General features: G+C 46.6%; 5 protein-coding genes across 7 annotated transcripts; 3 read left to right on the top strand and 2 right to left on the bottom strand.

Moving 5' to 3' along the window:
• Window positions 1-243: 243 nt before the first annotated feature.
• Window positions 244-1,420, top strand: LOC122626137 (androgen-induced gene 1 protein). The gene is made up of 2 exons (XM_043806286.1): window positions 244-799; window positions 882-1,420. The coding sequence occupies exons 1-2, from the start codon at window positions 306-308 to the stop codon at window positions 1,213-1,215; spliced, it is 828 nt and encodes a 275-aa protein (XP_043662221.1). The 5' UTR covers window positions 244-305; the 3' UTR covers window positions 1,216-1,420.
• Window positions 1,219-6,007, bottom strand: LOC122626130 (protein smoothened). Of its 2 annotated transcripts, XM_043806277.1 has the most exons (6): window positions 5,552-6,007; window positions 5,092-5,485; window positions 4,364-4,845; window positions 3,688-4,308; window positions 3,456-3,626; window positions 1,219-3,386 (listed from the first exon to the last, which is right to left on the bottom strand). In XM_043806277.1, exons 1-6 carry the CDS (start codon window positions 5,587-5,589, stop codon window positions 1,982-1,984), a joined length of 3,111 nt encoding a protein of 1,036 aa, XP_043662212.1. In that variant the 5' UTR covers window positions 5,590-6,007; the 3' UTR covers window positions 1,219-1,981. The 2 variants fall into 2 exon arrangements, with proteins under 2 accessions (XP_043662212.1, XP_043662211.1); XM_043806276.1 differs by having other exon boundaries at window positions 5,092-6,007.
• Window positions 6,008-6,071: 64 nt separating this feature from the next.
• On the top strand, window positions 6,072-8,673 carry LOC122626134. 2 transcript variants are annotated; one of them, XM_043806281.1, is made up of 4 exons: window positions 6,072-6,417; window positions 6,503-6,664; window positions 6,918-8,096; window positions 8,168-8,673. In XM_043806281.1, the coding sequence occupies exons 1-4, from the start codon at window positions 6,249-6,251 to the stop codon at window positions 8,470-8,472; spliced, it is 1,815 nt and encodes a 604-aa protein (XP_043662216.1). In that variant the 5' UTR covers window positions 6,072-6,248; the 3' UTR covers window positions 8,473-8,673. The 2 variants fall into 2 exon arrangements, with proteins under 2 accessions (XP_043662216.1, XP_043662215.1); XM_043806280.1 differs by having other exon boundaries at window positions 6,075-6,432.
• Window positions 8,674-8,740: 67 nt separating this feature from the next.
• On the bottom strand, window positions 8,741-9,535 carry LOC122626138. The gene has a single exon (XM_043806287.1). The coding sequence runs from the start codon at window positions 9,434-9,436 to the stop codon at window positions 8,819-8,821; it is 618 nt and encodes a 205-aa protein (XP_043662222.1). The 5' UTR covers window positions 9,437-9,535; the 3' UTR covers window positions 8,741-8,818.
• Window positions 9,536-9,698: 163 nt separating this feature from the next.
• On the top strand, window positions 9,699-11,580 carry LOC122626135 (protein mushroom body miniature). Its single transcript, XM_043806283.1, has 2 exons — window positions 9,699-10,893; window positions 10,945-11,580. The coding sequence occupies exons 1-2, from the start codon at window positions 9,799-9,801 to the stop codon at window positions 11,491-11,493; spliced, it is 1,644 nt and encodes a 547-aa protein (XP_043662218.1). The 5' UTR covers window positions 9,699-9,798; the 3' UTR covers window positions 11,494-11,580.
• The last annotated feature ends 90 nt before the right edge of the window (window positions 11,581-11,670 follow it).

Raw genomic sequence — 11,670 nt, 5'->3', positions numbered from 1 at the left:
CCGATTCAACGCCATCTTTGAGTACCACTGTTATTCAATTCTAGTACCATAATAAAGCGATTAAACTCTTTATCTGCTGCAAAACTGTTTTCAGTTGGGGAACTTAAAAAAAACATTTTTCAAACTGTGGGAAACGTGAAGTGGCGCTGCCATATCGATTTGGCTTTAAAAAGCTAGTTCTAGCTACTAGCTGGCTTGGATTCCAACGTGTACCGCGCCCCAATCAGCTGTTGCCAGCTTTTATTTGTTTTGTTTTTGCTCAGCTTGCGGCGCTTTTGCGACCCAACATTCCAATATTGACGAAAATGGGCAAGAGCAGAAAGCAGGTGCGCGAGTTCAACGCCGCCAAGGAGGCGGTCGAGGCCACTAAAGTCCAGCTGGACACTTGCAACGATGCCTACACGAGCGGCGCCTTCAAATACCTGAGATTCCTCGTCCATCTGCTGGCGGCAGCACAGTTCTCGTATGGCATATACTTCCACTACTTCCGGGTGCACTGGCCCACGGATTTGCTGGACGAGGATGAGCTGAAGGCGCGCTGGGGCGGCAAGTTCAAGTACCTCACCTTCCTGGACGTCATTCTGCAGGCCATCTACCACTCGCTGGCTCTGCTGAACGATCTCTTCGGCGATAACAAGGTCTCCGGGGACTCAAAGTCCATGTTGCGGTCGGCGAGGGACTACGTGTTCGCCGCCTTTGCCTTCCCCGTCGCTCACAATGTGTGCCTCTCGTTTTGGGTCATCTACGTCTGGGACCGTGAGCTCATATTTCCCTCCGCGCTGGATGCGATTTTCCCCAGGTAAGTGTCAATGTTTTCCCGCCTTTTAAAGTAGTATTAAGGCGAGGCAGTTTTAATTTACCTGTGTTCCCAATCTTTGCAGCTGGCTAAACCACGTGGTGCACACGAACGTGGCCCTTCTGGCCATTATGGACCTGTTTACCTGCTTCCGCCGCTATCCAAGTCGACTGGCCGGCATCACGGGCAACGTCTCCTTCATCTTGCTCTACATCATCTGGCTGCACATCGTGCGATACTTCAGTGGCGAGTGGGTGTATCCTATTCTGGAGGTGCTGCCCGTATACCTGCGCTACGTGTTCCTGGCACTGCTGGTGGGTTTCAACCTGGTTTGCTATCTGCTCGGGGAGTTCGCCAACAAGGTCGTTTGGGGTTCGGAGTTTAAGCTGCTGAATCAGCAGAAAGTGAAGCAGGGCTAGGACTCGAGGATTTAAAATCGTTTATTAGTTACACAAAAGTATGACATATTTTGTAAACTTAAAGGCACTTTTTGAGGTACGATTTGTGTGCCCAAGAGGCTTATTTATATCGTACTTAAATGTATAATCTACAGTCTAATTCTAAGTCCTGTACCCACGGCAAAGGAAAATAATGAAAATAAATTATTATCCTTTTTGGCATTTACTTTGGCGTGAGTACCAGGATTAAGGAAGCAGTTATTCACAAACGTACACAGAGATTCGAATGCTTACAAGCTAGATGGGATGATGAATTTGTAAAATAAAGTTTTGAGCTTAGTGACTATGAGTATTCGTAATTCGTAATTCGTAGTTCTAGTTTCGCTCAGTCTGTTCAAGTAATCAATTAAGAAGAATATAAATGTTTATCGCATGTAAGCTGCATAAAAATGAGAGGGTTTGCATGCTCTGGTTTTTGTTCTTCCTAAACTTCGTTACAATTTCATACTTGTTTGTTGTAAATATCATTTGGGTTTCCAATTCTTCTGAAGCAATAAATTCTTACAAATTGTTGAACAGCTTGAATTAACAATAATACAGGTATCGTAAAATTGATAAAGATTTAAAAGAATGGTTATCGCTAGCAGTGACAGAAAATATGTAAGATTAATTTCCTGGCTACCAACCAAATTTTCCGGTTGCTAAAGACTTTTCAATTCTTAGAACAACAAAAAACTTGTAAGTTTTGGAACCTTAAGTAAATGCATCAATTGCTCATCTAGTCTTGCTATTTTGAAGGCAGCAACAACATTTTGAGTTTATCCGACTCGCTCATGAACGTGGGCTCCCTTTGATGCCGATGGGCATGACCCAATAAGCCTTGCAGCTCTGTACCTCCGAAATCCTCATTAGCTGCTTCACTTCTTTGCCTGCTGGCTGCGTTCAGGAGTCGCATGGCCTGCTGCAGTTCGTCTTCCCCGTAACTGGGAACTAGCTCGAAAGGATTAGCCTGAATGCCCACATCGCAGCTGGTTTTGCTGTTTCTGCTATGTGGTTTGCCCATGGATATACCAGAAAACGAGCTGTTCAGAAGGCTTCCTACGTCCAAAGCTACGTCCAGTTCCTCAGAGGAGCAGCTAAGGGAGTCATTGGACCGATACCTTACGCACTCCTTCTTGAAATCCAGATCGGCAGCAGGATTCTTGGGATGCCTCTTTTGGGACTTTCTAGACTGACTTCTTGCGGAGTTGCGGGAATGTCGATTGCAATTGGATTCGTTCGATTTTTTAATGTTTTTAAGAAAGTTTTCCAATGCCACCTGTTTGCTATTTGGCAGTTCTTCAATCTTAACTCCATCGTGATCATCCTCACTTATTTCCTCCTGCCTTACAACCACGTTAAGATCCTGAATCTTTTGGGATGCTCGCGAATTATCCTCCTCCGAACTAGAGCTCATATCTTGATTTTGGAGGAATGGGAATATAAACTCGCCATTTTTCTGCAGGAACTCATTTAGAATAGAGGGATCCAAGCCCGCATTAGCCGTCCTTCGCTTCATGGAGCTGGTGTAATTGTGTTGCTTTTTGGAGCTGTGATGAGCGAACACGCCCACTTTGTGACTAGCATTGGGATATGTCGTTTTCTTGAGTGCAATGACCTGCGACTCCACCGAAGTACTGCTTTCCCTTCTCCTACTGCTCTTTCCAGTGGCAGCTGCTATATAATCCCTTCTCCTCTGAGTTCTCCTGTTGCTGGAAGAGCCTCCATGTTTTCCCCTCGATCTGGATGCCACTTTCGTCTTCATTTCAGCTATTTTCACTGATACCTGCGAGTCCACCGAATTTCTCCGCGATTCAACGGAAACATGTCGAACACTCACACTTATCTCGGAATCCAACGAATTTTTTCGCGGTCCATGGCTTGACGAATTTCCTGTCGCTGCTCCCGTCAAAGCCATGCGACGTTTTACGCACTGCGGGAGATAAGCAGCCCACGTTGAGGATATGTCATTCGTCTCTGAAGAGTTCAGATCGTTCACATCAAAATTGAGTCCCACGGGATCGGTGTGAGTGTTGTAGAGCGTTATGGAGAGCCTGCCCTTGTCCTCGAAGTCCTTGCGCTTGGCCCATGTCTGGGCAATGACCTTGTGCTTGGGCATTTTGACTTCCTCGACCACCTCCTTGCCGCACTTTCTACAAAGGTTATAGAATCGATAGTACAGGTTATTTTCATTCGCATCTTGGTAAGATGATGAAACTTACTTTCTTATATAACGCTTCCAAGTCTCAATTGAAGATGGTGTCCAGCACCAGGTGGACATAACAATGCCAGAGCTAAAGAGACACAGCAAATGCAATTGAAGCACACCAACACTAGGCCGGTTTTCGATTCGACAGGAACTTTTTTCTTCGAATACTGAAGAAATTTTGCAGCTGAACAAAAAAATTATAGATTTATCATTGCTTAAATTTAATAATAATTGTTTACACTTACATTATAAACTGTCTGAAGCTCTGGGCCCATTCCTCTGCATGCCTGAACTCCGTAACGTGGCATGCAATGGCCACCAGTATGAAAACTAAAGTGAGCAGAGCACAGACTCCCATACGCATGATGATCAAATGAATCTTGTTGCTCGCCGAAGTCGACTTAATATCATTAGCAAAGTGTTTCAGTCCAAAAAGCATCACCATGCCGCGGGTGATGAAGTAACCACCAATGAGGATCACACCGCAGAGCGGACCAAGAAGTAGTCCTGCCCTCATAGAATGATTGATATAGCCGACGAAGCAGATGCCCACAATGCTATTTCCATCCACCTCACTGAAAGCCATCGTGGTAATGGTAAGCACAAGAGGCAGTGACCAGGCCACGAGGTGAAAGTAGGAACCCTTCTTATCGATGCGATCTTGGACGTGGCCCATGGCCCTCCAGTGCCAGGCGTAGGTGAGGAACACAAACCAAACCATTCCGGCGGTGAGAAAGTAATAGACCAGCACAAAGATCACTATACAAGAAAGATTTTCGCCAGCCGTGGGCTCTGAGTGGCGAAGCGTTCCATCCTTACGACACACTATGTCCTCTCGCGAGCCAGAAGTAAACTGTAGCAACCAGCTGCAAGGTAAATAAATGGTAAAGTAACAAATAAAAAATTGTGTTCAAAACTTACCCGACGCAGGAAATTAGAAAGCAAAGATTTATATAGAACACAATCACCGCCGGATACTTGTTGGCATTCTTCCAGTCAATAAAGAAGGTGGACACCACGAAGAGGTTAGACAGAAGACACAAGCTGCCAGCCCAACCGATCAGCTTGTGGATCTGCCGGTGCTCATCATCCGTATAGAGGGGATCCTTGCAGCGCACGCCGCAGCCCTCGATGCCAGGATAATAGCTGGCTGATGTATCTGTCGGAACCAAAGGACTCAAGCACTGACCAGTTCCGTTGAATTTCATTCCTCGGGCTCCGTTTGTGCATTTCGTGGGAAAGAGTGTTTCGTTGCAGCGAAGGAATTTTGGGAAGAACGTCGTGTTGTACAAAATGCGACAGGGTTCCATGGTAATGCGGCACATTTCGTAGGATGGCAGGTAGACCATGTCCTCGCCGTTGATTTTTTCGCACTTCGGCTTAAAGACGGCGCACAAAAAGGGCTGTAAATGTGTGAAAATAGGTACGTTGAACTAATCCGGAATTTGGAAGAAATGGATTCAAAATACTATATATCATAAAACAATTCACATAGGTTAATTAAATTGCAAAGTATCAAATTTGTAGGATTTACTTGTTGCTAATGCACCTCCTTATGAGAAATTAATGCGACAATCTGTATTTCTATACAGACGCGACGCCACCCCTCGAAATCATTAGGTGCATTAGATGCTATTAAGATTCCTCACCTGTATGGCAGCCCAACATTTGGGCACGTGCTTCAGGGCGTAGTAGTCGTTCAGTTTCTCGTTCAGCTCCTTTTCGGTGTGGAAATCGGTGAGATCAAGGCTGCTCAGTTCGTAGGGCAGCTTGGAGCCAAAGCAGGTGTTGGTGGCGTTCGAGGTGGGGTAGCAGCGGGCACGGCGGACGCACTGGATGTGCCTGCTGTCCAGGCCATCAAACCAGGGCTTGTCGTCCCTGCCCTTCGTGGCGTACAGCCGGTAATTGAGGGTCCCATTGATGGGCTCCAGTTCCACGTCCGACTGCAGCGCACTCGCTGGCGTTGTGCTGCCGAACTTGGTCAAGCTGGCCGATGCGTCTGCGACCACCCACAGGCATAGGATCGCAAGCTCCAGGAACATCCTGAGGATTGTAAATGGCCATGTTAGATTGATTGCTCCTACCATTTGTGAGGGGAGAGTCACTCACATAATGTTTGGCATGCGCGGAAAGTTTAGGAGTCGCATTCGCTTATAAAAACATTAAATAGCAGCTGCCTGGTGTGAATTTTAATGGGCTGAATGCCCGTTCCTAGTTCGGCGGTTCGTCAGTGCATCGTGAAGCTGTTTTAGTTGCAACTTTCCGGGTTTCCTGGTTTTATTGGGCCGTGTATCAGATTGTACTGTTTTTAAAAACGAGAAAAACAGGACAGGAACCAAGGAGCAAAACAAAAATAAACGCGACTCGACGTGAAGCTGAAGCAACAAATGTGCGACCATTCAGGGCCAGCCTAAATATACCTATATTATCGGTCATCGAAGAGTTTTGTGTTATCGATTACTATTGGTCGGAGCTGCAACAAGTCAATAAATAAGCGAACAAATCGGCCTTAATTTGTAAGAACATCAACATAGAATAATAATTATAATGATCATAGCTAGCATACCATAGCATCAAAACTAAAAGTGTATTCTTCACAACATTTTGACTGTGTGGCAATGCTGGCAGCTTGGTGTTGTATTCATGCCAAGCGCCCGACGGTCACTCTAGGGGCGGAGTATCGATAGTAGCGCACCAAGCATCGATGTAGTTTTTACATCCCTATTCTGCAATATTATTTCACGGCACGGTCCAAAAACACAGATAACAGGGCTTGGTTGGAGTCGCGCAAACGCAAATAGAAGCCATGGACGTTGCCCCCGCACCGCCCGTCAGTTCCGGCGGCTATCAGAGCACCCAGCAGGCGCCGATCAGTCCCAATCAAAATCCAAACCAAGCGCCGGTCGCACTCGCAAAGGCAACAACAATCGAAAATGGTGTACAAACAGGAGGAGCGAAAAAGCCAGAGAGCTGCGGTGAGAAAGCACCCGGTTAGCAAACTTGCTCAAAGCTGGTCTGGTTTCCTGGATAACCCATTCCTCATTTTGCCATTACCCACAGAGCCGACACATTCCACTGGGGCTGGCCAGAAGGACGAAAGGGACGAGGGCAAGCCGAAGACCGAGCTGGCTGACAAAGTATTGATTACCATATGCAGCGCCGATCGCAAGATCAAGAAGACCTTCATGTCGTTGCCCACTCGGAAGGATGTGATCGACAAAGGTAAGGAACGCCCAACGAATTGGGTATCTACTCCTTCAGTAATAGATCAAATGTACGAACCCACTTTGCCCAGTTGGAACTTATTAAACAGTAAATTCGAAACTATTCTTTTGGCTTCAAGCTTTGAGCATGATGAATTATACTTGGCTTATGAATGATTTATTGAATAGAACTTAAATAATAATTATAATAATCAATTAAATTACACATTTATATGCGATTTATATTAACATTTTACCTTAACACTCGGCAGCTCACAAATACGGCCTGTGCGGTAACACAATCGTCCTGGAGAGCAACGGCTGCGAGATCTGCGAGGACGACGTGCTCTTGTTCGCCGCCAAGGAGAAGATTCTGTTGATGCTCCTCGCCGAGTCGGAGGAGTATGTGGTGCTTCCTCCGCCGTCGCCGCTCAATCGATCCGAACGCGCCGGCAGCTCGGTGGATCCCAGCTTCTATGCCAACAACAGTATTGTGTCGAATCCGAACGATTCGACGGTCTCTAATGACGAGACCATGTCGCTGTCCAGCGTAACGCCATCAAGTGCAAAAAATTCTGCATTATTCAAGGAGTTCTCGATACCCTGGAGCAAGGTGCCTGTGGACATCATGAAACTACTGAAGGGAAAAGGGAGTCTGGGCAAGCGCTTGAATACACTGGCAAATGTTTTGGTGGAGGCTCTCCGAGAAATATCTGCCCACATTCCCATACGGATTTTCCGGCAGGTCGCCCAGCAAGCGGCTGAAAAGTACCCTGACTCCTTACTCGAAAAAGACCGCGAGGGACAGTTTATAGCCACCACTCCGCAATCGCTCATATCCAAGATGATCAACCGCAACAATGCGCTCAACAAACCCCAGAAACGCGGCGGATCGGGAACCTTTGAGATTCACATCCCTAATAAAAAACGAAAATTCGGAGGTGGTGCTTCCAATGGCGATGCCAAAGCACTGGCTCTCAATAGGGATTTGGAGCAGAAGAAGGAGTTACTAATCTCCAGTTGGCGAGGCAGTTCCCCCCTGGAACAGTCTGTCATAATCGAATACATGAAAGAGTGCTTTCCGCTGCAGCGCTCCTTTTTCAATAACAGCGAAAAAATCCCGGATATAACGGCCATCAAGGACAATTGGCCATATATTTTTGACAAGGCTGTGCTGTACCAGCACTTTGAGCTGCTTATGTCCATCGATCCGCGGGCTTTAGAGAAGCGCTTGGCTGGTGAAAAGGATCGTTTCTTCAGGTTCTTTAAGAGTTCGAAGAACAAGAAGATCAGCGCTTTGGAGGAGACCAACGCTAATTTCCTGCGTGGCATAGCGTATTATTTCAATGAGGATCCCGACTACATTTTCAAGCACCTTGAGAGCAGTTCCCTTAGTAAGGATGCGCTGCAAAGCACAAATCCCACAAACGCCCCCTGGGTGGCTCTAGTCAGTAAGTACAAATGTGCTCATTATATCGTTACTAGTTTAATACTGCAAGTATTTGAATACATTGTTCTACAGATTCACCCATTACAACGGCCGACGGCGTGGAATCGCAAGTGGAGGCGAAGGTCTACATCGAAGGCCAGATAATGGCCACATTCGCCGCCAAAGACGAAGACCTGCCGGACATTCTGGCCCAGTTGATCTGCTACTACTATACCTTTAACATGATGTACCCTAAGGAAGCCAATCAAACACTCGAATTTATCGTCGTTTACTTTCTGCAGCACTCGCCGGAACAAGTGCGATCGGCTAAAAAATCGGTGACCACCAACGGCAAGTTTAACCACCTCATCGCCAAGCTTGCCAATGTCCATGGCTGAGACTCCATTCGGACGACTTTTGGCTGGAACCATGGCGCAGCGGGCGTCGCTTCAATCTCCTCTTGCTCCTCCCAACGGAGGAGGAGCCGAACTCTGTTTAGTTTATTTATTTTCGCCGACCTATTCCACATGTATTTGTACCACTATTTTTAAGATTTGCATAAAGTGTGTAGTAATGTTGTGTATACATTTCTGATTTGTCACCCGACCAAGAATCTTTTATTTATTTGTGCTGATTATGGAGGTTATTTGTTATTCATAGTTTGCCTTTTGCTTTTCATTATAGTGTTTTTTTTTATTACAGGTAGATTGTGAAGTCAACTAAGGGGTACTAAATAAGCCAAACTTATTCATTCTGCGGACCTTTTTGAAACGGATTTCTCCCATTCTGTCCCTTCTTATGATAAGGATGTGCATTATCGCGCATATTCTGAAACGGATTGCTATTCTTTGCTTCGTTCGTATTAGATGATTTCAGATTTCGTTTCAAATCAGCCTGTTGCTGTTTATACTTCAAATCCCCAATTGCACTTTTGAGAGATGCCTTTTTCGCCGTTACACCGCAGCCCAGCGTGAGATGCTTTCGGAAATAATTGCGGTCTTTAAAAGTGAAGTTCTCAACGGTCCTGCGAAGCTTTTGTTTTTTTTCCGTGGCGGGCTCCTCATCGTTGAAGGACTCCCATTCAGTGGCCTGCGACCGGTTGGCTTCTATGATATTCCGCCGGTGGTTCTGTTCACGCTGCTGCATGAACTTTTTGGCGTCCTTGGTGTCCACATCTTGGTGTTCCCGTTCCGACGAATCCGTAAGTATGTGGTTCTTTACAAGCTGCCAAGGCGTCGAGGTGAGCTGCGGCACGGGGGCTGGACATGGCTTAACATACTTCTTCGGCTTGAACTTAGTCTTGCCCCAGTTATTGGTGCGGCTTTCCAATTTTCTTTTATGTTTTATTTCATTCGAATTCATAGCGTTGTTATTTGTAACCGAACTCAATTTCGTCGATGTGACGGAATTAGAGGTGGCAATCTCAGAAACTATCGAAACTAGCTACAAATGGCGTAGCTTATACAAACCTATTATGCATTCATTGGTAACTTCACATTTTAGTTCCTCCATATCAGTTGTGTCACATATGACTGAAGGTATTAAGGTATTCAAACTGAACGTACAATACCCGAATATTTGGCAAGTTTAATAAATAGCAGATTTGGTTTGAAAGAAGCCACCACGGCAGCACCACTAACAATCGGATTTCATCGGTATCGATTTCAATCGGTTCAACACGTGCGCCGCGACTCGGCGGTTTTATAAATATTACAAATTCCATAATGCATAACGGCGGAGGACAATCCGGCTGGAACTTCTCAGGAGGGGACAGAAAACAGTTTGGCAATTACGGCCGCAATAATCAGCAGAGGCGCAGTGGAGGTGGTGGTGGTGGTGGTGGTAGTGGCGGTGGAGGCCACATTCGCCAGTCCAACGGAAACTGGCCGGACGCAGGACCAGAAGGTGGGCAGAATGGGAACTCCTTCAACAAGTTCAGAGATCCCCAGCAGCAGCTAAATAGTCAGCAGCCGAACAAAAGAGGCGGCCGAAGGAATAGAGGCGGTGGCGGAGGTGGCGGCGGTGGCAGGAGAGGACACCGCGGCAGGGATTCCAATAGGCGTGGTGGGCGCAACAACTCATGGCACGCTAAGGATCCGCATGTCAGCCCGGGCGAAAGTAACATGCTGTACTACGATAACGTGGGGGACTTCACCGAAGACCCACCTCTGCTTCAATCCTCGCCTGCTCCCACTTCTCTGAGGCAGGAGAGCCTGCCACCTGTCACTTTCCCTGCTGACGTGACGCCACCATCTGTACCTGAACCTGCACCTGATGTGCCTGTTACGCCAGAAGAACCGACGGTGTCGATTATCAATATCAAGAAGGAGAAGGAACTGCTGGAGCACAAGTCAAAAATAAAGCCTTTTGTCAAACGGGAGCCCAAATCTCCAAATAAGAAAAAGGCTAGCTCCTCCAGGTCATCAAGCAGCTCGGAAGAGGAGTCCGAACCCGAACCAGGAGAAATGGTAGTCAACACTAAAGCAGTTGTGGCACCGTCCCCAAAAACGAAGGCCAGCAAAACAGCTGTAGCATCAACCCCTAAACCAAAGGCTGTGAAACCTGTCTCGTCCTCCGACTCCTCAGCATCAGACACAGACACCGATGAGGTAGAGAGTCAACCGCCGGCAAAGAGCAAAAAGGCAGCGATGGAAAAGGAAACCGAGGAGGATGTGGTCTGCATGGGTTCCCAAGAGCGCCAGTTTACTATCACCGATGAGGAGGAAAGCAGCGAGCTGGAAGATGAAGACGACAAGAAAGCCAAAAAACAAAAAAACAAGACTAAAGCCGTCGATGTGTGTGGCATATGCGATAAGAAGGTAAATATTTAATAGGAATACTACCCGATTTTAAAAAATGTTCACTTCCAGGGCCACACCTCCTTCCAGTGCCAGATGATATGTCGTAATTGCTCCGGCAGTTATCATGGTCTCAAGAACTGTCCAAACCCGCCCAATCTTAACATTGCCATTCAGTCGTTTGTGGAGTTTGCCATGCAGCAGATGACTGCCTTTCATTGCGATCAACGGTTTGGCTTTCCTGCTGGCTCGGTCGCTGCTCCAGTTGCTTTGCCAGTGTCAGCGAAATCCAAGAAGGACAAAAAGACGGCAATAAAGAAGAGCAAGAAGACGCCGCAAAAGAGAATGAAGGTGGAGCCGAAGGATCAGGAAGAGGACGATGACGACGAGGACGATGAAGAAGAAGATGCCAGCAGCGAGAGCGAAGACTCGGAGTCCAGCGACGAGCCTCAACCAGCACCTGTGTCCAAACAGAAGCGGAAACGAGGCACAAAAGCCGCCGTGGCGGCCGCAGCCAGTCTACCTCCTCAAGTGTTCCCATTTCCCCTTCTGGGTGCACCTGGCGCCCCTTATAACTCCATGATGTATTCCTATGGAGCTCCGTTTAGTTTTCCTAAGTAGTTATAGCGTGAGTTAGTTGTAGAGGAACGTAAACCATAGATGTACGGAAGAAATGTAAGAATAAATTTCAAATCCCAATTTTCGATTTGAAATTAGGTATATCTTTTTAATATTTAAAAGGAGCTACGCTTTGTTTTTTTTTATAAATGTAAAAATCTATTTGATTCAAATTAATGT

The sequence above is a fragment of the Drosophila teissieri genome, chromosome 2L (genome assembly GCF_016746235.2).
Source record: "Drosophila teissieri strain GT53w chromosome 2L, Prin_Dtei_1.1, whole genome shotgun sequence".
Lineage (NCBI taxonomy): Eukaryota > Metazoa > Arthropoda > Insecta > Diptera > Drosophilidae > Drosophila > Drosophila teissieri.
Note: the sequence above shows the minus strand (reverse complement) of the source record. Positions and strands in the feature narration are given on the sequence as shown.